This window comes from Terrapene carolina, unplaced genomic scaffold (assembly GCF_002925995.2).
Source record: "Terrapene carolina triunguis isolate 2854851 unplaced genomic scaffold, T_m_triunguis-2.0 Scaffold96, whole genome shotgun sequence".
NCBI lineage: Eukaryota > Metazoa > Chordata > Testudines > Emydidae > Terrapene > Terrapene triunguis.
The window spans coordinates 72,188,028-72,212,188 of NW_020664447.1; the positions used below are offsets into that span (position 1 = coordinate 72,188,028).

General features: G+C 42.9%; 1 protein-coding gene across 1 annotated transcript in view; it reads right to left on the reverse strand.

Moving 5' to 3' along the window:
* CATSPERB (cation channel sperm associated auxiliary subunit beta) overlaps nucleotides 1–24,161 on the reverse strand; it is a 97,515-nt gene that overhangs the window by 57,688 nt on the left and 15,666 nt on the right. Inside the window, exons 7-12 of the mRNA XM_029911455.1 lie at nucleotides 15,456–15,548; nucleotides 14,361–14,479; nucleotides 6,620–6,652; nucleotides 5,960–6,026; nucleotides 1,556–1,602; nucleotides 564–716 (exon numbers count right to left, since the gene is read on the reverse strand). Of these exons, the coding sequence (XP_029767315.1) occupies nucleotides 564–716; nucleotides 1,556–1,602; nucleotides 5,960–6,026; nucleotides 6,620–6,652; nucleotides 14,361–14,479; nucleotides 15,456–15,548 (512 nt within the window). The remainder of the gene's footprint in view (nucleotides 1–563; nucleotides 717–1,555; nucleotides 1,603–5,959; nucleotides 6,027–6,619; nucleotides 6,653–14,360; nucleotides 14,480–15,455; nucleotides 15,549–24,161) is intronic.

Here is a 24,161-nt window from a genome sequence, read left to right on the forward strand (position 1 = left end):
CTCATGAAGAGCCATTTGCACAGATAACCTTTTTTCAGTGCAAGGCACCTAAAGAAGGACCCTTTTATATACAGAAATAAAGGAGAAATATACCATTACTACTTCACACTTCTGTAGCACATTCCATGCAAAGATTTCAAAAAGCACCTGCAAACACTAGGGTGAAGTTCATCCTTGTGCAGAAGTCCAACACCAAGCCAATGCACCACTTCCACCCAACACAGGCCTTGCTCTGGACTTCAGCACAGGGGAGAATGTCACTGTAGATTAATACATTTTTATTATCCTCATTTTACAGATGGGGAAACTAATGCACTGAAAGGTGAAGTGATTTGCCCAAAAAGCAAACCAATGAAAGAGTCAGGGATAGAACTCAGATCTCCTAAGTTTCAGTTCCCCTCCTCTAATACTCACTGATACTGTTTGGCATCCTTTATCCAAAAACCATTGTCTTGAACAGAACAACAGAATGGCATGGAAGGGCGGGCAATTTAATTTAAATTATAAATTAAAGTTCAGATGTGCTAAGCGGCAGAAATTATGCCTGGAGTTCCATACTGTACCTGAACAGTTATAAGACCTATTCCAGTGTTCTGCTGATAGTCAATAAGAAATGCCACTACTCGTCTAGAAAGTGTCTTTCCACCATGAAATCTATGGGGCAAGCAACTGTACCATTCTGTGTATGGATCATTACTATAGAAACAGGTAGATACCTAAGAGGAAGGAAATATGTGATTAGGAACTCAATATGGTGAAAGTTTGAATGGGTTTGTATGTAGTGTATCATAAGCTTGGTTTCAGAACAGAATGGAGGACCAGATCCTCAGCTGGTGTAAACTGGCTCAGCTCCATTGACTTCAATGAAATGCTTGTGAGCATGAGACTAACAAAACTGCACAAGCATTCACACAAATCCCTTCAGCAAGACCAAACTCAGTCTTACTCGGGTCCTGGGTTTCTTCTTTTGGGCAGAAATTGACAACTATCTGGAATCAAGCCAACCTCTATGTTGGATTTGTGATATGGACAAATGGGAACTAGTAAGTAAGTGGAAGTTAATGAGAATTTTCCTGGAGTATTAAGGAAGCAGCTCAAGTAAACAATTGCAACTTTAGGCCCTTTAATCTGCAACTAGATCCATGTAGACAGCCCTTTGTGCCCATGTGGAGCCTAACTGACTTTAGTGGGATCCACATTGGTGCTGGGGCCGCCAATGTTACCCAATGGAAGTATCAACAGGGTCATAGTATGAGCTAAATGGTATTGCATATTAATTTGGAAAGCAATTTTAAAGCTAGGAAACTAACTAGGGGACATATAGCATGCCAACTTTTTACTAATGAGCAATAATACTCTGTGAGCAAGCTATGAATGCAGATAGCAACTTTACTAATGAGCTAGAACATCAAGACTTTACATGTTCAGACAGAAAAATGGCAAAGAAATAGGAAGTTAAAAAATATAGACTGATATCAGTGGGAATACTGTTGCATTAGTACTGCAGTTATGATCAACCAATGCAAACCTTACCTGGTTTACTGCATTACCATACCTGGCTTAATGTCTTATCTTTGTTGAACGAGAGGCTAATGTAATCCACTAGGGAAAAAACAAAGGTATTATCTAAACATCAAAGTCAGCACGTAATAGCTGTAATATAGTTTTATAAAAAGACCAATATGGTTTCATCTTTATGGGACAGATTTCCCAGAATTGGGGCCAATTCTTCAAAATAGCTCAGTACCCAACATGCTCAGCACTTTTGAAAATAAAGGCTGATATCAGCTCATATAATGTATATATATCATACACACCAACTCTGTTCCTTATACAGAGGGGGAACCTGTACAAGCTGATTTGGGTTTCGGCAGGTTGGAAAGGGAACGATCACCTCTGTGGTATGTGCCACATTTCATCCAACCCTATAGAGACCTTTTCATGGGTTCTCTTTAGGGTTCCGGTTCTACTTGATTCTCCATCCCACCAGAGTCTAGGTAAGTTACGTTGTGTCCCCCTCCACCATTTGAAAATCCCCTTCAGGGTTCTGTTCAAACAACATCTTTGGTTGAGGGAACTCCTAGAAGACTGCTGGGAGTTTGGCTCAGCACTAGTGGAGAGACAGGAAGCCTTTAAGTGGCAGTCCCTCTCCTCAGGAGAATTCTTCAAAATCTGTGAGTTTAAGGATTAGAGCAGTAAAATAAAGAAATCGACTAAAAAGTACTTTTAATATCTAAAAAATATTGAAGGATAACTGGAAAAGGCTATAAATGAAAAAGTGAAAAGCTCTCTGTTGCAAAGCTAGAATCTCCTGCTGCTAAGCCTTCATTACACCAAGTGAGAACAGGAAATGGCTGAAAGGTCAGAAAGCACTGCAAAAAGGCAGTTAGCTAGATGGGGAACAATTTTAGGAAAATTGTTTCTTTCATTTCCCCTTAATGAAGAGGTTTGGAGGGGAGGTGGATCTACAAGAAGGTATATGTACAGTAGAACCTCAGAGTTTCAAACACCTCAGGAAAGGAGGTTGTTCGTAAATCTGAAATGTTCGTAACTCTGAACAAAATGTTATGGTTGTTCTTTCATTGACTTAATACAGCTTTGAAACTTTACTATGCAGAAGAAAAATGCTGCTTTTAACTATCTTAATTTAAATGAAACAAGCACAGAAACAGTTTCCTTACCTTGTCAAATCTTTTTTTTTAACTTTCCTTTTTTTTTTAATTTAGTAGTTTACGTTTATCACAGTACTGTACTGTATTTACTTTTTTGTTGTTGTCTCTGCTGCTGCCTGATTGCATACTTCCAGTTCCAAATGAGGTGTGTGGTTGACCGGTCAGTTTATAACTCTGGTGTTCGTAACTCTGAGGTTCTACTGTATTCTGTTCCATACCTCCTGTTTTAATCCTTTTCCCCCACTCCCCTCTCTTACACTAAAGGAGAACCACTAATCTGGGAAATTATAACCAACTGAGCAAACGAGTAAAGTAAATGACAAATTTGGGATATGGACAAGCAAATCCTCCTTACTCTATAGACTGCATTTGCACGGAACAGAGTTTGTGAACTGGATTTGTGGAATGCTGATTTCAATCTGCCTGTCTAAAGTAGCTACTGTGCACCCACATACAAGTACAAATGAAAATTAAGAACATAAAAAATATCCATTGGAGTTAAAAAACTCTTTTACCCATGTGCATGCGAAGGATGGGAGATGAGGAGACCTCTTGTAAGTGTTTACACAAATACACCTGTAAATAATTTAAACCTGTGTGTAATTGTCTGGGTTAAATTCTTGCTCCCTTTTCAAAGCTTGAGTGAATGTGCTTTACACAGGGATCTAGGGAAGAATTGTCATCCTAACCTGGAGCCGGATTTCAGAGCAGCCACTATGTGGCCACTACAGCAGTGTCTGGGTTATCAGAGCAGCTACTGCTTGCTCTGCGTCCACTAAATAGTTTTCTGATCAGTGGATCTGTGAAGTCTATAGATTCTCCGCCCGTTCCTTGCAAAGAACTGGTGCAGAGCAGTGCTGTAGGGCACTGAGAAAGCACAGGTTTCTCTCCATGCAGCTTCTCTACCGCCTATCCCTCGTGCAACAGGAGAGGTTACTCACCTTGGGCAGTAACTGGAGTTCTTTGAGAAGTGTATGTGCCTGTGGTGCTCCACTTTAGGGGAACATTCATCCCTGCACCTTTGATTGGAGATTTTGGTAGCAGTGCCTGTTCAGCCCACGCATGTGTCCTACCCATCCTCATGCCCTGCACCGAGGCTATATAGGGCTATGTGGGCAAGCTGCTCTCAGTTCCTTCTCTATCACAAACCCCACAAAGACAGCTCCGAAGCGGGGGAAATGGGGTGGATAGTGGAGCACCCACAGGGACACATATAGAAGAACTCCAGTTATTGCACAAGGTGAATAACCTCTCCTTCTTCGAGAAGTGTCCCTGGGGGAACTCCACTTTAGGTGACTCCTTAGCAGTAACCCTTTAAGAAGGTGAGAGTTTGAGAACAGAGTCCACCACTGAAGAAAGAACTGCGTTGCCTACTGCTGCATCTGATCTTGCAGCATGAATTAGGGCACCGTGGTTGGAAAACGTTTGCACCGAGAAACAAGTTGCAGCCCTGCAGATTTCAGCAACCAGAATGTCTTTGAGTAGAGCTACAGACGTAGACTGTGCAGTCACTCTTACGGGAGGTGTCAAGGCTCCTTCCCCACTCTGAACTTTAGGGTACAGATGTGGGGGCCTGCATGAAAACTTCTAAGCTTAACTACCAGCTTAGATCTGGTCCGCTGCCACCACTCCCAATGTGCTAATTCCCTTCCCTGGGTAGCCTTGAGAGACTCTTCACCAATTCCCTGGTGAATACAGATCCAAACCCCTTGGATCTTAAAACAAGGAGAAATTAACCATCCCCCCTCCTCTCTCCCACCAACTCCTGGTGGATCAAGATCCAACCCCCTTGGATCTAAAAAACAGGGAAAATCAATCAGGTTCTTAAAAAGAAGGCTTTTAATTAAAGAAAAAGGTAAAAATCATCTCTGTAAAATCAGGATGGAAAATAACTTTACAGGGTAATCAAACTTAAAGAGCCCAGAGGACCCCCCTCTAGCCTTAGGTTCAAAGTTACAGCAAACAGAGGTAAACACCCTAGCAAAAGGTACATTTACAAGTTGAGAAAACAAAGATAAAACTAACACGCCTTGCCTGGCTGTTTACTTACAAGTTTGAAATATGAGAGACTTGTTCAGAAAGATTTGGAGAGCATGGATTGATGTCTGGTCCCTCTCAGTCCCAAGAGCGAACTCCCACCAAAACAAAGAGCACAAACAAAAGCCTTCCCCCCACCAAGATTTGAAAGTATCTTGTCCCCTTATTGGTCCTTTGGGTCAGGTGTCAGCCAGGTTACCTGAGCTTCTTAACCCTTTACAGGTAAAAGGATTTTGGAGTCTCTGGCCAGGAGGGATTTTATAGTATTGTACACAGGAGGACTGTTGCCCTTCCCTTTATAGTTATGACAGGAGGTGTGACCTCAGCTAATCCATAAAGGCAATGATACATCCAAAGATCCATTTAGAAAGTCTGTGAGTGGAGACAGGTGCTCCCTCAGACCTATTTGCAATAGAAACAAAGAGCCTAGGGGACCTCCTCAATGGCCTAATTCTATCCAAGTAAAAGGCTAATGTCCTCTTAACATTTAGTGCATGAAAAGCAGACTACTGCATAGACTGAGGCTTAGGAAAAAAAGAAAGGTGAATAGTTTGGATGATATGAAATTCAGAGGATCCTTTAGGTAAGAACTTTGGATGAGGTCATAAAGATTACTTTGTTCTCCAAGGAAAAGGTAAGGGAGCATCGGCCATTAGAGACACCCCCACCCCAACTTTTAGAGCAGAAGTGATGGCCACCAAGAAGGCAGCCTTCATAGACAGATGTTGTAGCGAGCACATAGCTAATGGCTCAAAGGATTGTTTCATGAGACAGTTAAGAACTAGGCTGAGATCCCAAAGCTATGTAGAGGCTCTAATCTGCAGAAAAAGATTGATAAATCCTTTTAGGAATCTCGCTGTTGTTGAATGAGAAAATCTCCCATTAATGGTTCAGACACACATGCGCACCTAAAGTGGAACATCCACAGGGACACCACTTAAAGAAGAACCAGCACTTCTACTGTTTTTTAGCGTTTTTCATGGGTACATAAGTTGTGGGAGAATGGTTGGGGGATCAGCCCCTAAACTAAAGACATTTTATAGATTTTCAGAAGATCCTATGGGAGTTTGGTGCCCAAATTCCATGGAAATTGAGTGGGATATGAATGCCTAACTCCCTTAGGCTCCTGTGAAAACCCCAAGTTAAGTGATTAACCCGAACACAACTCAGTTCATAACTATGCTTTACTTTTTTTTCCTTTTCTCCCTCCGTTTCATAGATTTAAAAATTTTCACATCTGAACTTCTCACCTTCATAGCTCTCTGCGTTAGCTAGACATTGCACATTATACCATACATTTGCGCTGAAATAATCATCCTATGAGAAACAGAGGGAAATACATAATTAAAATAATTGCATCCGTTTGTGATGTAATTTTTCTGTACATAAATAATAGCTTAGTTTGCATTAAAGAATCCTGCAAAGACACTGGAGGGTACAAGGAGGGTTGGGCTTGATCAATAATGTAGATAAGAATAAATACAGGTTGATGGGGAAAGAGGAGTAGGAGAATACAGCCACTTCCTGAATCTCCAAGTCAGGAATAAGCAAGGCCTGAACATAAAGCTGTTGGAGGTGTAATTTTTCAAACATGTGAAACCAAAGCCTTGATAAGTGGTAGTCATTAAAAGATCCCATGATAATGCTACTCAGTGTCTACAGCCAAGTTCAAATCCGAGAAAGTAAATTGTGCTTGCCTACAATTCCCTCTGCTGTATTATTCTTATTAGGCTGGCCTAACTTAAAATGTTTTTGTGAACTGTTAGGCAATTGTGGTGTTCTAACCCAGAAATTTAAAATATTTCTGGTGGGTTTTTTTAAATATTAATTCACTGGTGTAAAGTGATCTCATATTGTGAACAAGTAAAACAAACAGAAAATTAAGAAAACTGCTTTTCCAAGATTCTCACCCTTTCAAAGCCACAGAAGCTTGGTTTGGTGAACTAGGGAAAAAAGAAAGCAAAAAATTAGTAATACTAGTATGTGATCATGTAATTAAAGATTATCATAATACATGTGTACCAGGGGATTAAATTAAGGTTGTGCACACACAGCCTTAATTTTGGTATTTACTAAATGTTGAATGCTTGACTTTGCAACTTAATAATGTTCTTTTAGCATAGTTTTTTTGCATATAATATACATATTAAAATCAATAGGGGAGGGAATTTCTTGGCAATTCATGAACAATAATATTAAGCATATTCAATTTCTGCAGCCAGTCATTAACAATCAAGAAATGCTTTTCCTATCAGTTATTAAATATGTTCATGATTAACAGAAATGACAGATGGGTTTGAGCTCCAGAGTTCAGATCCCAATTTGGTTTTGAATTTCTTCAAGTTATTGGGACATTTGAATCCATGGTTTTGATTCAGGCCTATCTCCAATATAAACTCATTGAAAATCACTGGCTATCCCGTCTGCAATAACAAGTTGTAGAAACATGTACAGTACAAATTATTTAAAAGTTAATAGGATTTGTTTTGACAACTTGTAATTAGGAGTTTTTAATTATATAAATATTTTAGTTACAGTCAGTCTAATTTTATTCTCATAGCTTCATTTTGTAAGTATATAGAAGCACATGGAGCCAAATTCTGTTCGCAGCTACACCTGCACAAATCTCTATTGATTTGCTCAGGTGTAAATAAGGGCAAAATTTGGCTAGTGACATGTACTTTGAGCTTTAAACAAGGTAAATTAGTAATCACATCAGGCCAAATCATTAAATCTTAATCCATAAATCCGTACTCAGACAAAATTACCATTTAGTTAGTGAGTGTGACCCTCAGAACCGCCAACGCCAATTGACAAAGAGTACGCTGTTCTGTAACAGTAACTCCTATCAAACCTGATGCATTCACTACACCTAACACACTGCTTTCATGGTATTAATCCATAAGTAGGGTCATTTAAGGTATTAAATGAAAGCCAGTGACACACTTGTCATTAATATCATTGTGAAATGTATGTACTGACACTGTATAAGGAGTTATGTATACATACTGAAGATATATTGTAAAGTCTGTAACAAGGCAGAGTTGACAAATGGGTTTTCTGCCAGACGAAGCATGCCTATTCACCTATCCCTGTCTCTGATGTAAATTAAGCATGGTGAGGCAAATACATTCCAAGTCATCAGAGACCTGTGAAGTCAACAGGAAAGGAGCACACAGGAAAATGAACAATGGGTGAGAAGTGTTTTATCTGGGGTTGCACTTCAAAAGAATACACTTCAAAGGTTTACTGGACGATATCTGGGGGAAAGGGACAGCTTTTTATCCATCACTGAGGGAGCAAAAAGGACAGCACATTTTGCATTCATAAAAAGTGGATCCCAGCCATGCTGGGTGGTGGTGCTGGGAAGTTGTTTTAGGTGAGAACCTACTTCAGACAAGGATTTGAGCCTGTTAACATTAAGTTTAGACTCTAAGAAGCATCTTATACTTCTGTTTCCAATATTCTTACTCTCTACTCATTTGAGTCTTTGAATCTCTGTTCTTTGTGAATAAACTTATTCTTGTTTTTATTATAAATACATCTCAGTGCTGTGTTATTAAGCAAAGTCTCAGTTGAATCAAACACGCTGATGTGTATTGTATATAGTTCCCTTTGGTGACAGCGAACATGGTAATTTCTGAAAGCATTCAGTGATGGGGCTGAACACTGCAGGGGTTGCTTTTAGAGGGGCTGAGAAGCTGGAGGTCTACCTTTTGTTACCTGCAAGGCAAAGTAAGGGCTGGTAGAGCTCTAAGGAGATTGTTTGAGTAGCTAACAGACTGGTGGTGTCAGTGAGCAGACAACCAATTCAGGACAAGCACATCTCTCTCACTGAGGCAGGGGTGGGGGTAACAAGGTGACTCTTAGTCCTGGACACCCTGAGAAAGCATCATAGTGTGGAGTTAAAAACAGAAGATTTCAGAATTTGGTCCACTGTAAGCAGTTAGGGACATAATGAAATAAGTTGCTTATAGAGAGTATATGTGTGTGACTAAAAAGATTGAGCCTGCAAGTAAGAATTAATATCTTTCACTTCAATGGAACTATTCACATGCTTAAAGATAAGCATGTGCTTAAGTGCTTTTCTGGATGAAGACCAGAAGGCTCAGCATCTTGCAGCATCAAGTTCTAAGTGATCAACCAACCTTCCACTTACCACTAGTGCTGATCAAATGAATTGGCCTTGCCACGGTACTTGTGGCACAGCCAATCATTTGCAAAGATGGATCCAATCCTTTTGCTATGGTGGCAAAGCAACTCTGGTGAACCCATCCATATGTGGGTTTCAGAACATATAAGTTAGCAAGTCCATTGAAAACCCTGCCTTCAGACTAATAGAGTAAAGGAACTTCTTGTATGAATAGTTTAAATTAGATGAACCAAAAGATCTCTTCTGGCATTAAAGTTTATTAATCTAAGGGTATGTCTACACTACGAGGGTAGTTCGATTTCACTTAAATCGAATATGTGGAATCGATATTACAAAGTCGAACTTGTGTGTCCACACTAAGGACAGTAATTCGACTGTGTGAGTCCACACTAACGGGGCAAGCGTCGACATTGGAAGCGGTGCACTGTGGGCAGCTATCCCACAGTTCCCGCAGTCCCCGCTGCCCATTGGAATTCTGGGTCGAGCCGCCAATGCCTTCTGGGTAAAAAAATGTGTCGAGGGTGCTTTTGGGTAACTGTCGTCATCCGTCCGTCACTACCGCCCTCCCTCCCTCCCTCCATCCTTGAAAGCGCCGGCGGGAAATCAGTTCGTGCACTTTTCTGATCTGTGACAGCGCGGACGCCACAGCACTGCGAGCATGGATCCCGCTGCTACCATCGCTGCAGTTGTGGCCGTTCTCAACGCCTCGCAGCTTATCATACACCTTTCCCTGAGGCAGATGCAGAGAAATGAGGAGAGGAGGCTACGGCACCGCCGTGAGGGCCTGAAGTCGGAGAGTAGCACAGAGCTGTCAGAAACCACGAGACCCAGCGCCCAGGACATCACGGTTGCAATGGGTCATGTTGATGCTGTGGAATGGCGATTCTGGGCCCGGGAAACAAGCACGGACTGGTGGGACCGCATAGTGCTTCAGGTCTGGGATGAATCCCAGTGGCTGCGAAACTTTCGCATGCGGAAGGGGACTTTCCTTGAACTTTGTGAGTTGCTGTCCCCTGCCCTGAAGCGCAATGACACCCGGATGCGAGCAGCCCTGACTGTCCAGAAGCGAGTGGCCATAGCCCTCTGGAAGCTTGCAACGCCGGACAGCTACCGGTCAGTCGCGAACCACTTTGGTGTGGGCAAATCTACAGTGGGGGTTGTTGTGATGCAAGTAGCCAACGCAATCATTGAGCTACTGCTCTCAAAGGTAGTGACCCTGGGAAACGTGGAGGTCATCATAGATGGCTTCGCCGCGATGGGATTCCCAAACTGTGGTGGGGCTATAGATGGGACTCACATCCCTATCCTGGGACCGGACCACCAGGCCAGCCAGTACATCAACCGAAAGGGCTACTTTTCAATGGTGCTGCAAGCACTGGTGGCCCATAGGGGACGTTTTACGAACATCAACGTCGGATGGCCGGGCAAGGTTCATGACGCTCGCGTGTTCAGGAATTCTGGTCTGTTTAGACGGCTGCAGGAAGGTATTTACTTCCCGGACCACAAAATAACTCTTGGGGATGTGGAGATGCCTACAGTGATCCTCGGGGACCCAGCCTACCCGCTAATGCCCTGGCTCATGAAGCCCTATACTGGCGCCCTGGACACAGAAAAAGAACTGTTCAACTACCGGCTGAGCAAGTGCAGAATGGTGGTGGAGTGTGCTTTTGGCCGTCTCAAGGGGAGATGGAGAAGCTTACTGACTCGCTGTGATCTCAGCGAAACCAATATCCCCATTGTTATTGCAGCTTGCTGTGTGCTCCACAATCTCTGTGAGAGCAAGGGGGAGACCTTTATGGCGGGGTGGGAGGTTGAGGCAAATAGCCTGGCTTCTGATTACGCACAGCCAGACAGCCGGGCGATTAGAAGATCCCAGCGGGACGTGCTGTGCATCCGGGAGGCTTTGAAAGCTAGTTTCCTCAGTGAGCAGGGTAACCTGTGACTATTAACTTTGTTTAAAGAGAAGCTGAACCTGCCCCCGTTTCTTTACCCAGTTTATGTTGACTATCCTCTCCAGCTACATACCCCCTTCACCCCCTTCCCAAAAAATAAAATCTGTTCTGTTTTGTTGTTAATGAACACCGTTGTCTTTATTACTGTTTTCGCGGGAATGTTTTAAACCGGGGACGCAGACTGTGGCAGGGGGCGGGTTTAGTGTTGTGATGCAAATGATGCTTCTAAACTCCCGGAATGACAGGCTCCGCACTGGTGGACTGGTTGTCTCAACGGAGCCTGCCAGCACTCCTGGGCGGGACTGCGTGTATGTGTCGGATATGTGACTTTCTGGCAGGGGGAGGAGGTTACAGATCCCCTGCTGCGTGGCTCTGTGATCCAGGATAAGGACCGCTGCATAAGATCTGTAACTGCCCTCCCCCGCCACAAAGTCACAGAGCTCTCCCCCCCCCCCACAGAACATGAAAACCACCTCCCAGACTGAGCAGGGCAAGTAGTGACTGCACTGTGTATGTGTCCTGATGCTGGACCTGCCCCCGCCTCTGTACCCTGCTAAAGGTGACTGTCCTGTCCAATTACCAAGCCCCTTCCCCCCCTTCAGACAGACTCTCCTCCCAAAGAAAATCATGGAAACAGTAATTAACAGAAACGAATATTTTATTATGAACCACACATGAAATGAGGGGTGGTGAAACTTGGACGGGGGCTTGTGTGAGGTGGGTAGGAAAGGACTTTTCAAATTTTGGGGAATGAGAGCCCAACAGTGCTAGAGCAGTCTGCACTGGTTGACTGAAAGTTTTAACGGCCCTTGCCGCCCCTCCTTCTTTGGACTTTGGGTGAGGGGGGTGTGGGACTTGGTGGCGGGGGAGGGCGGTTAGAGATAGACCGCAGCGGGGCTCTGTCCTCCTGCCTCCAGTCTTGCAGAACATCAACAAGGTGCCGGAGCGTGTCCGTTTGCTCCCTCATTAGTCCAAGCAGCGTTTGAGTCGCCTGTTGGTCTTCCTGACGCCACCTCTCCTCCCGTTCCATGATTGCTCGGTGCATTTCGGACAAGTTCTCCCTCCACTGTGTCTGCTGGGTTGCCTGTGCTCGGGTGCAGGACATTAGTTCTGAGAACATGTCCTCACGCGTCTTCTTCTTCCCCCGCCTAATCTGCGCTAGCCTCTGTGAGTGTGATGCCAGGCTGGGTTGGGAGACAGTCGCAGATGTGTCTGTGGGAATGGGAAAAAGGGAGTGAATTCCTGAGACAGATAAATGAAGTTGTGAACAAAGAACATAGTCTTTCTCTGTGAACAAGACCATGCACTGCACCTCTCACATGCGCACTCAGGACAAGGTCGAATTTTCGGACCTCGCCTTCAGTGCCTGGGGTCTTGCAGCGGCGATCTGAGAAGCGGGGCAGGACACCTCAACTTGTGTAGCAGGCAAACATGGTAAGCCGTAGACTTGTGGCTGCTTAAAACTTTAATAGTAGCACTGGCCTCCTTTCACATTGAAAGCAAAGCCAGTCTCTGCTGCCAGCAATCCGGCAAGCATGAACTCTGCCCCTGTCCCACCCCCTCGCGGCTCTCCCAGGGAAAGATCCCTGTATGTTGCCCCTCTCCCGCCTCCACCGCGTCGCTGTAAAGCAGTCCCAATACTAACATTCCCCTCCCTAATTCAAAGCAGGGCATCATGAGCGACATCACCCTGATGAGGATCTCGGACAGCGAGAAGGAACGCATGCTTAGGGAAAGCATGCAAAAACCAGGGCCGTATGCCGCCATGCTTTGCCGTGCAATGATCCCTGAGTATTTGATTGTCTCCTGGCGAGGAAACGTCTCGTACCATGGAGGACCCAATAAAATCGCTCTCCCCAGGAACCTGATGACCAGGCTTGAACATTACCTGCAGGAGACCTATGTTGAGATCTCACATGAGGATTTCGTCTCTATCCCCGGACATATAGACCGGATTTTGGTGTAGCTGCACTGGCAGGGACTAAAGAGTGGAGCGTCTTGGGCAGCATAATCATGAAAAACCGGACATTGTTAGATTTCTTTTAAATAGTTGGGACTAAAAATTTTAAGGCAAAGAAATCATGAAAAACCCATTGTTAATATTATAAATATTCCAGTTCTGTTAAAAATAAAAGTTTAGATGTTTAAATCACTTCAGGAAAAACCCATTGTTAATATTTTAAATATTCCAGTTCTGTTACAAATAAAAGTTTAGATGTTTAAAGCACTTACTGCTTGATCCTTCCCCTGATTCTGTGTCCGGGGTAACGGCTGGGGACGGTTGGTAGGGGATCTCGGTAAGGGTGATGAAGAGCTCTTGGCTGTCGGGGAAATCAGCGGTGCAAGCGCTGTCGACTGCCTTGTCCTCCTCATCTCCTTCCTCATCTTCCCCGTCCGCTAACATGTCCGACGAGGAACCGGCCGCGGACAATATCCCATCCTCAGAGTCCACGGTCACGGGTGGGGTAGTGGTGGCGGCCGCACCTAGGATGGAATGCAGTGCCTGGTAGAAACGGGATGTGTGGGGCTGGGATCCAGAGCGTCCGTTTGCCTCTTTGGTTTTTTGGTAGCCTTGTCTCAGCTCCTTGATTTTCACGCGGCACTGCGTTGCAACCCGGCTGTATCCTCTCTCTGCCATGGCTTTAGAGATCTTCTCGTAGATCTTTGCATTCCTTCTTTTGGAGCGCAGCTCTGAAAGCACGGACTCATCGCCCCACACAGCGATGAGATCCAAGACTTCCCGATCAGTCCATGCTGGGGCCCTCTTTCTAGTCTGCGATTGCACGGCCATCTCTGCTGGAGAGCTCTGCATCGTTGCCAGTGCTGCTGAGCTCACCACGATGTCCAAACAGGAAATGAGATTCAAACTGCCCAGACAGGAAAGGGAATTCAAATTTTCCCGGGGCTTTTCCTGTGTGGCTGGTCAGAGCATCTGAGCTCTGACCGCTGTCCAGAGCATCAACAGAGTGGTGCACTGTGGGATAGCTCCCGGAGCTATTACCGTCGATTTCCATCCACACCTAGCCTAATTCGATATGGCCATTTCGAATTTAGCGCTACTCCTCTCCTTGGGGAGGAGTACAGAAGTCGAATTTAAGAGAGCTCTATGTCGAACTAAATAGCTTTGTGGTGTGGACGGGTGCAGAGTTAATTCGATGTAACGGCGCCAAATTCGACATAAAAGCCTAGTGTAGACCAGGCCTAATAAATAGTTAAAAGGAGCATGACTAAATGTGCTACATTTCTCACAAAACATTTTTACAACAAGATTACTCTACAAATTAACTATTATGCTATGGGACAGTTGTATGTCCTTATTCTGAATTTTAACAATCCTGAATCTTCCTTTATTCCCAATTTCCTAATCTCATGTTAAAAGGCTGAGAAAAAGGTAATCCCGCTAGTCACACAAATTAAAATCTCCCTTACTATATTTCCATGAGGACTTCTCCAAAAATAACTGCACAATTGTGCAAACTTTTATTTGTCTTACGCTTTGCAAATATGCCTTAAAAAGTTACTTAATTTATAAGTAAACTCACATACATTTAAAATCCTTCCAGTTGGATAGCGTAGATCTTGACTGATAAAAAGGCCCAATGTAGTGAGGATTATTAAATGATTATTCGTTAAGATTATATTCACAAGTGAAAGGCCAGCACAGTCTTATGGAAGAGAAAAAACAGCATTATGAATAATCACTGCTTTGTTTGTTTTGTGCATTCACACACGTCATGACTATAGTCTACATGCAAGCCAAAGAATCACTTAGCCATTCAGAACATTTGTGGGTATCATTACAAGTGCTTGGTTCCCCTCTGGATTCAGCATATAAAATTAGAGACATTTTTACAAATCATGTATGTTTTAGAATTTGACATGAACGCCATTTAGCTGGCCAGCCTGAACCTGAAAATAAGGCCAAAAGGATAGGTAGTGCGGAATTAGGGTTGTTTTTTTGCTGCTTCAGAATAGCTTCACAAACCATACATCTTTCTTGCCATAGGAACTGATGATTCCTTTTGCCTTTCAGGTTATAGCACGGACTCTTTAAGAGCTTCCTAGGTCAGCTCAGCACTCACCCAGTACTTAAGTACTTCTCATCTTACAAAGGACTGGAAAATAGCCCTTTCCAGAGCACACTTTCCACTCCAGTTAGCCTGTAGGGACCACCATGGCAACTCCGTAATGTCCTTTTTTTCAATCTGACAGGGTTCAAAGCACTACCTGTGATATTTACCTTTTCTCTTGTCTGGATTGAGAATGTGGTCAAGCAAGGGACCAAGACTGTTTCAAATTAGTTTCTACCACTTGCCACTGATCTAAGCAAGCCTTCCTTCTCTATGCATGCCTGCTATGGATTTATAAATTTTGGTTTTATTATTATTTCTTAAGCTTTTTGGTTTTATTATTGACAATTACATACACATTATGCTATATTTTGATATAATTCAAGATGATCTCTACTTACCTCAAGGGGAGCAAATGTGGGTAGAAATGGGTCAGGGCATCCCACCACGGTTCTGTCAACACAAGTCTAAGTGCAGACTTGAGTCTCTCACATGACAGTGTAATGAATGTACCACCCAAGCAACCAAGAACACTACACTTGTTAAATTATTAAGAAGAAGAAGGAATTACCATCGTCTAGGAGACTACACAGGCTGTCTGTCATATTGAACCACTCTGTATCTCGAGATATAAATCCAGAATTGGTAACTCCTAAATAAATTCCTATGAATAAAAAAAAAAGAAGATTGATGTAGCAATGAAAGGAAAAAGGACAATCTAAAAGCAGATGTCTCACAATTTGTAAAAGTATTTTCTGGTACAATCATATGAGGCCAAATCCTATACTCTTCACTCTGGAAAAACTCCCACTGACTTCATAGGATTGACTGTAGGGTTGGAAATGCTGTCTTCTATTGATCACTTCAATACAGAAGCTTCTGTGTAACTTTTGAGTGAATGAGAACTGAGTAAGGACTCCGGGATCTGGCTACAGATCTCAGAGGTGTTTGAAACTCCATTGTCTTTGGTTTTCAACCACTTTTCGGAGCTTTTAACTTGAATTTTGGGTCTGAAACACCAAAATCAAAAATAAAGCTCAGTTGAAACTGCCAAGTTTTACCTGTTTTCATACTGTGATTGGGAAACCACAATAAGTTTCAGATGTTGACTTTCCAAATCAATCAGTACCACATAGTTTTGATATGAAACCATAAATGAGACTCATTTTATTTTGAAACAGAGACTAGAACTCATTTTAAGGATTTGCAGACCTTTTAGAAACAAATAAAAATCACAGCTCAGTCTGTATTAAATGCTGTCTGTGCTCACTGCACCTGACCAGATGAAGGTCCAGACTTACAGTGGTGCAGATTTCTTCCCTGATTTTAACTAAGCACATCTTGCTTTTGAGGGTTATTGTTGAAAGTTCAGGAAGCATTTCAATGGAATGAGAGTAGTCATTCAGCACAGAGATAAAAAGGGAAGAAGGAAGGGTGTATCTAACAAGAGTGAAAGATGTACACATTGAGTTTGTCATGAATTATTGAAGTGCCTGGTCCCTTAAAAGCCAGTTTTACCATTCACTTTTATGGGATCAGGTTTTTCCTCAGCTGAGTTTGACCACTGTCAGTGTTTGTGATGAAAGCTTGGAACAGCTACAATAGATATTTCAATGGGAATTCCTATCAGGTGTCTCAGTCTGTATTTCAAGCACTGTGTTATGATTTCATTGAAATTAGTCACTGAGAAACTGCAAAAAGTTTCAGATAGTGTTTTTGTTACCCAAAACTCTGAAAACTAATGTGTAAATCTTAACAAAACAGGCTTTATTGGAGTTCTAGTAGATCATCTGGCTCTGAAATGCTGTGACATTAATGATTGTGGTCATGAGATTTCCTTTTCCCGTCCTGGCCAAAAAGCAGGAAGTGCAGAGGAGTATGGAAAGTTTTAAAAAGAAAAAAAAATTGCAAAGAAATTATAGATTTGGTTTAGTTTTAGTTTTGGGAGAAGTTTCAGGCTTTGCTACCTCATGAAATAAAAAGTTATTTACCCTACAATAACTGGCTCTTCAAGATGTGTTGTCCATATATATTCCACTTTTTGAGCGCATGCACCAACTGCACTCTAGATGGATCCTTTTGACCAGCATTGTCTGTTGGGGGGGTCTATGCCCTATATATCCTTATGCCTCTGACTGAAGAGTGGTGTTGCCCCAACTCATCCCTCAGATTCTTTGCCCCATGAAATCTTGATGTTAACAGACTCTATAGCACCGAGTATGGGGGAGAGGTTGAGGCAGATTGTGGAATGTATTTAGTCTAATCTATATATAGGGACATGTATTGAAGAACCACAGCTACTGTAGCGTAAGCAATTGTTTCTCCTTTGATGCTTGTGTATATACAATATATATTTCACTGCTAGTGACTCACAAGCAGTGATCTAAATTATAGAAGGTAAGTACTCAGAGTCTACCTAAATGATGACCATAGGACAACTCTGCCAAAGTCTGCATCAGGTCTGGATGTTCCATGACAGAACAGTGTTGGATGAATATGAAAACTAAAGGCCATGTTTATTACTCTATAAAGTCTATGATTGGTATTTTGCTCAGAGAGGCAACAGAAATTGCTTGTGCGCTCATAGAGTGGGCTATGACCCTTAATGGTGGGATTACAGAAGCCAACTCATAGCAAGGTTTGATACAGACCAAAATCCAGTTCGAGAGTCTTGGAGTAGAAAAGACCTGGTCCTTAACCCTATCTCTATATGCTATGAATAGTCTGGGGGATGCTCTGAGTGGCCTCGTTCTATCTGTGTGTAATAAGAGGCCATCTAATGTATGCAGTTTTGCCTCACCTTTTTTCAAACGTGGGTTTGTAAAGAATATTGGAAGGTGAATAACCCGACTTAAATGGAAATCACAGATCACTCTTGGTAGAATTTTTGGGTGAGGTCTTAATGATGTCTTGTCTGTATGAAAGGCTGTACATGAGGGCCTGCCATTAAATCTTGTAATTCCCCCATCTTCCTACTTGATGATATTGCTACCAGGAAATCTGATTTAACAGAAGGATGAAACAAAGAGCAAGTGGCCTTGGGTTCAGGTAGAGGTCACATCAGCCCTGCTATGACTATATTTACAACCAAGAGAAGGATAGGTTCTATAACCGGGGTGGGGGGGGGGGAGAGGAGAGAGGGAGGATTAGACCCTCATAAGCCCCTTTAAGAATCTAGACATGATGGGACGATATAATGTAGCATATCCATGAATTGGAAGGTGGAGTGATCACATAGCTGCTAGACGAACAAGCTCATTGATAGTCCTGAATTCTTTAATCCCAGAAGATAGTGTAGAATCTCAGTTCTGAAAGGTGATAATTAAGTCCTGACAGGCCCATTTTATAAATCTCTTCCACATAGCAAAACATGGGTGCCTGGTAAAGTCTTTTCTACTATAGATAAGGTTGTCCTGGGCCTCAAACAAACATGCTCTGATGCTGTCAACCAACTAACATCCATGCCGCAAGATAGAAAGTGCATGGATTGGAAGGCAGGACTTGGCCACAATACTGAGAATTAGGTCTGGTAGTAGAACTAAGTGTATCAGTATTTAGATGGAGAGGTTTCTGAGACCTGAATACCAAAACTGCCTTGGCAACCATGATTATCTTGATCAAGACCTTCTTGAGCTTCCTGAGAATTCTTGGTTTTAATGGAATTTTGGGGGATGTGTAGCAAAAGTCCAAGGACCATGGCATCAGGATTGCTTCTGAAATGGATCCCAGGCTTTGCCCCCCATCTGGAGCAGAAGCCATGATAATTCCTGTTTTCTCTGATGGCAAAAAACCGACTTGAGGAATTTGGTTAAAATCACATTGTCATCTATGGGCCATGTATGGTTGTCTGCTGAGGCAATATGCAATCATGTTCTGTATTCCTGGTAGATGCACTGCCCTCATGGTGATTTCATAGTAATTACGTAAGTTCCAAAGTAGTGCAGGCTTTTGACATAGTGAAGTGGATCTTCCTTTACACTTGCTAGTTTATATAAAACATGGCTGCAGTAGTTGTCTGTCATGACTTTTATAGTGAGGCTCTTGAGGGTTGAAAGAAAAACTGAGCATGCTTGACAAATGACTCAACTCCAGGACATTTATGTGGAGCTTCTCCTCTTGAGGAGTCCATAAACTCTGTGTTTATAGTCATCCAGATGGGCTCTCCGAAGGTGGAAGCATCAATCACCAGCCTTAGATGGAAGAGGAGGGAGAATGGAACCTTACTGCAGACTTTTGTTGGATCCATTCACCATTTTAATGATGACTGGAGTCATGGTGGAATACGTACAGCATGACAAGTTGATGTTTGCTTGGCTGATATACAGACTTCAATGACCCTTGCATACAGTACTGGGGAAGTTTGGCATGCTGAGCCATGCGGAAGAGAAGAATGAGGGGGGATTTGATAGCTGCTTTCAAATACCTGAAAGGGGGTTCCAAAGAGGATGGCTCTAGACTGTTCTCAGTGGTAGCAGATGACTGAACAAGGAGTAATGGTCTCAAGTTGCAGTGGGGGAGGTTTAGGTTGGATATTGGGAAAAACTTTTTCACTAGGAGGGTGGTGAAGCACTGGAATGGGTTACCTAGGGAGGTGGTGGAATCTCCTTCCTTAGAGGTTTTTAAGGTCAGGCTTGACAAAGCCCTGGCTGGGATGATTTAGTTGGGGATTGGTCCTGCTTTGAGCAGGGGGTTGGACTAGATGATCTCCTGAGGTCCCTTCCAACCCTGATATTCTATGATTCTATGAAGGTGCAGGAAGCCATGTGGCCCAGCAGTCTGAGGCAAGTTCTTACTGATGTCCTGGGGTGAACTCTTAGATGGTAACATAGGTCTAAAATGGCTTGGAATCTCTATGGTGGCATTCTCAGAAACGCTCCCAGTTCCACGCACAAGGCCAGGTAGGCAGGCAGAGCTTCAGAGTCTCAATGCGTGGATGAGACGATGGTGTAGAGAGGAGGGGTTTACATTCATTAGGAACTGGGGAAACTTCTGGAATGGGGGGAGCCTATACAGGAAGGATGGGCTCCACCTAAACCAAAGGGGAACCAGACTGCTGGCACTAAACATTAAAAAGGTTGTAGAGCAGTTTTTAAACTAGGAGATGGGGGAAAGCCGACTGCTGCAGAGGAGCATGTGGATCGGACAGAGACTTCTCTTAGGGGAGAGTCTAATGATAGAGAATCTCTAGGTTATAGTCAGAGCAGAGGATGGAAGAGGATAAAGTAGGGGCCAGATCAGATGATAAACATTCACATAAAAAAGAATCTGACACATCAGAAAAGGGCAGACAACTAAACAGTGACAAGTTTTTAAAGTGCTTGTACACAAATGCTAGAAGTCTAAATAATAAGATGGGTGAACTAGAGTGCCTTGTGATAAAGGAGAATATTGATATAATAGGCATCACAGAAACCTGGTGGACTGAGAGCAATCAATGGGACACAATCATTCCGGGGTACAAAATATATTGGAAGGACAGAACAGGTCATGTGGGGGAGGAGAGTGGCACTACATGTGAAAGAAAATGTACAATCAAATGAAGTAAAAATCTTAAGCAAATCCGCATGTTCCATAGAATCTCTATGGATAGAAATTTCATGCTCTAATAAGAATATAACATTAGGGATCTATTATCGACCACCTGACCAGGACGGTGATAGTGATGATGAAATGCTAAGGGAAATTAGAGAGGCTATCAAAATTAAGAACTCAATAATAGTGGGGGATTTCAATTATCCCCATATTGACTGGGAACATTTCACTTCAGGACGAAATGCAGAGATAAAATTTCTCGATACTTTAAATGACTGCTTCATGGAGCAGCTGGTATGGGAACCCACAAGGGGAGAGGCAACTGTAGATTTAGTCCTGAGTGGAGCGCAGGAGCTGGTCCAAGAGGTAACTATAGCAGGACCGCTTGGAAATAGTGACCATAATACAATAGCATTCAACATCCCTGTGGTGGGAAGAACATCTCAACAGTCCAACACTGTGGCATTTAATTTCAAGAGGGGGAACTATGCAAAAATGAGGGGGTTAGTTAAACAGAAGTTAAAAAGTACAGTGACTAAAGTGAAATCCCTGCAAGCTGCGTGGGCGCTTTTTAAAGACACCATAATAGAGGCCCAACTTCAATGTATACCCCAAATTAAGAAACACAGTAAAAGAACTAAAAAAGAGCCACCGTGGCTTAACAACCATGTAAAAGAAGCAGTGAGAGATAAAAAGACTTCCTTTAAAAAGTGGAAGTGAAATCCTAGTGAGGCAAATAGAAAGGAGCATAAACGCTGCCAAATTAAGTGCAAGAATGTAATGAGAAAAGCCAAAGAGGAGTTTGAAGAACGGCTAGCCAAAAACATCAAAGGTAATAACAAAATGTTTTTTAAGTACATTAGAAGCAGGAAGCCTGCTAAACAACCAGTGGGGCCCCTTGATCAAGATACAAAAGGAGCGCTTAAAGACGATAAAGTCATTGCGGAGAAACTAAATGGATTCTTTGCTTCAGTCTTCACGGCTGAGGATGTTAGGGAGATTCCCAAACCTGAGCTGGCTTTTGTAGGTGACAAATCTGAGGAACTGTCACAGATTGAAGTGTCATGAGAGGAGGTTTTGGAATTAATTGATAAACTTAACATTAACAAGTCACCGGGACCAGATGGCATTCACCCAAGAGTTCTGAAAGAACTCAAATGTGAAGTTGCGGAACTATTAACTAAGGTTTGTAACCTGTCCTTTAAATCAGCTTCTGTACCCAATGACTGGAAGTTAGCTAATGTAACGCCAATATTTAAAAAGGGCTCTAGAGGTGAACCCGGCAATTACAGACCGGTAAGTCTAACGTCTGTATCAGGCAAATTAGTCGAAACAATAGTTAAGAATAAAATTGTCCGACACATAGAAAAACAAACTGTTGAGCAATAGTCAACATGGTTTCTGTAAAGGGAAATCGTGTCTTACTAATCTATTAGAATTCTTTGAAGGGGTCAACAAACATGTGGACAAGGGGGATCCAGTGGACATAGTGTACTTAGATTTCCAGAAAGCCTTTGACAAGGTCCCTCACCAAAGGCTCTTATGTAAATTAAGCTGCCATGGGATAAAAGGGAAGGTCCTTTCATGGATTGAGAACTGGTTAAAAGATAGGGAACAAAGGGTAGGAATTAATGGTAAATTCTCAGAATGGAGAGGGGTAACTAGTGGTGTTCCCCAAGGGTCAGTCCTCGGACCGATCCTATTCAACTTATTCATAAATGATCTGGAGAAAGGGGTAAACAGTGAGGTGGCAAAGTTTGCAGATGATACTAAACTGCTAAAGATAGCTAAGACCAAAGCAGATTGTGAAGAACTTCAAAAAGATCTCACAAAACTAAGTGATTGGGCAACAAAATGGCAAATGAAATTTAATGTGGATAAATGTAAAGTAATGCACATTGGAAAAAATAACCCCAACTATACATACAATATGATGGGGGCTAATTTAGCTACAACAAGTCAGGAAAAAGATCTTGGAGTCATCGTGGATAGTTCTCTGAAAATGTCCACGCAGTGTGCAGAGGTGGTCAAAAAAGCAAACAGGATGTTAGGAATAATTAAAAAGGGGATAGAGAATAAGACTGAGAATATATTATTGCCCTTATATAAATCAATGGTACGCCCACATCTCGAATACTGCGTACAGATGTGGTCTACTCATCTCAAAAAAGATATACTGGCACTAGAAAAGGTTCAGAAAAGGGCAACTAAAATGATTAAGGGTTTGGAACGGGTCCCATATGAGGAGAGATTAAAGAGGCTAGGACTCTTCAGCTTGGAAAAGAGGAGACTAAGGGGGGATATGATAGAGGTATATAAAATCATGAGTGATGTGGAGACAGTGGATAAGGAAAAGTTATTTACTTATTCCCATAATACAAGAACTAGGGGTCATCAAATGAAATTAATAGGCAGCAGGTTTAAAACAAATAAAAGGAAGTTCTTCTTCACGCAGCGCACAGTCAACTTGTGGAACTCCTTACCTGAGGAGGTTGTGAAGGCTAGGACTGTAACAGAGTTTAAAAGAGAACTGGATAAATTCATGGTGGTTAAGTCCATTAATGGCTATTAGCCAGGACGGGTAAGGAATGGTGTCCCTAGCCTCTGTCTGTCAGAGGGTGGAGATGGATGGCAGGAGAGAGATCACTTGATCATTGCCTGTTAGGTAAACTCCCTCTGGGGCACCTGGCATTGGCCACTGTCGGTAGACAGGATACTGGGCTAGATGGACCTTTGGTCTGACCCGGTACAGCCTCTCTTATGTTCTCTGATGGTAGATAAGCCACCATTGTTGTGGAGTAGAGACTGGCTCTTATGAGGTCTATATTTTTTCCAGTCACTATTGATTTGTCTTTGTTTATTTCCAGTCCAAAGAGAGATGCAGTTTGCTGAATGGAGCCCACAACTTGCTGGTATAATTTCCCATGAATAAGTCAATCATCCAGGTATGGGAACACTTGAATTGATAGATTTCTGAGGGAAGCTGCCACTACCATGAAGCACTCTGTGAAAACTGGGTGCTGCTGACATGATGATTGGAATACTCTGTACTAGTTATGATATATCTTTGGTGGGCTAGGTGAATCATGGTATGAAAATAGGCATCCTGAAGATCAAGAACAGGATATTAATTGATCAGATGAAGGGATGAGATAATAGAGGCAAGGGACACCATCCTGAACTTGAGCTTTTGGATGAAGGTGTTTGGTTGCCTCAGGACCAGAATAGGTTGTAAACTTCCTTTTTTGGAGGAATATGAAAATAATGAGACTAAAAATCCTGTCCCCTATACTCTTGAGGAACTTCTAGTACTACTGCAAGACTGAGAAGTGATTGCACCTCTTGAAATACCATGCTGTCATGAGACGGGTACATGAATAGGGACAGGGAATGTGGGTGAGGGTCTGCAACTGGATGGATGAGCCCACCTGTGACAGGGTGCATAAACCCTGAAACAGGCAAGGAGGAGTTAAAAAGCAGCTTTGGGTGCAGGCAGCCCTGCCCTGCCCCTACAAGGCATGCCAGTCTTGGAGGAGGAGCCTTAAAAAGGGAAACACCCAGTTCAGAAGGGCCCAGCCTGATGAGATGGGCAGACCTCTCGCCCGCAGCTCCCAGAGAGGAGCACAGCAAAGAACCATGCTACCTTTGGTTACCCATGAGAACAGAGAGGAGGACAGACAGCAGAAGGATCTTGGCTAGACAAAGGAGCTGGTCCTGCAGTTCATTTCTGTTAGTTTAGTCTCCT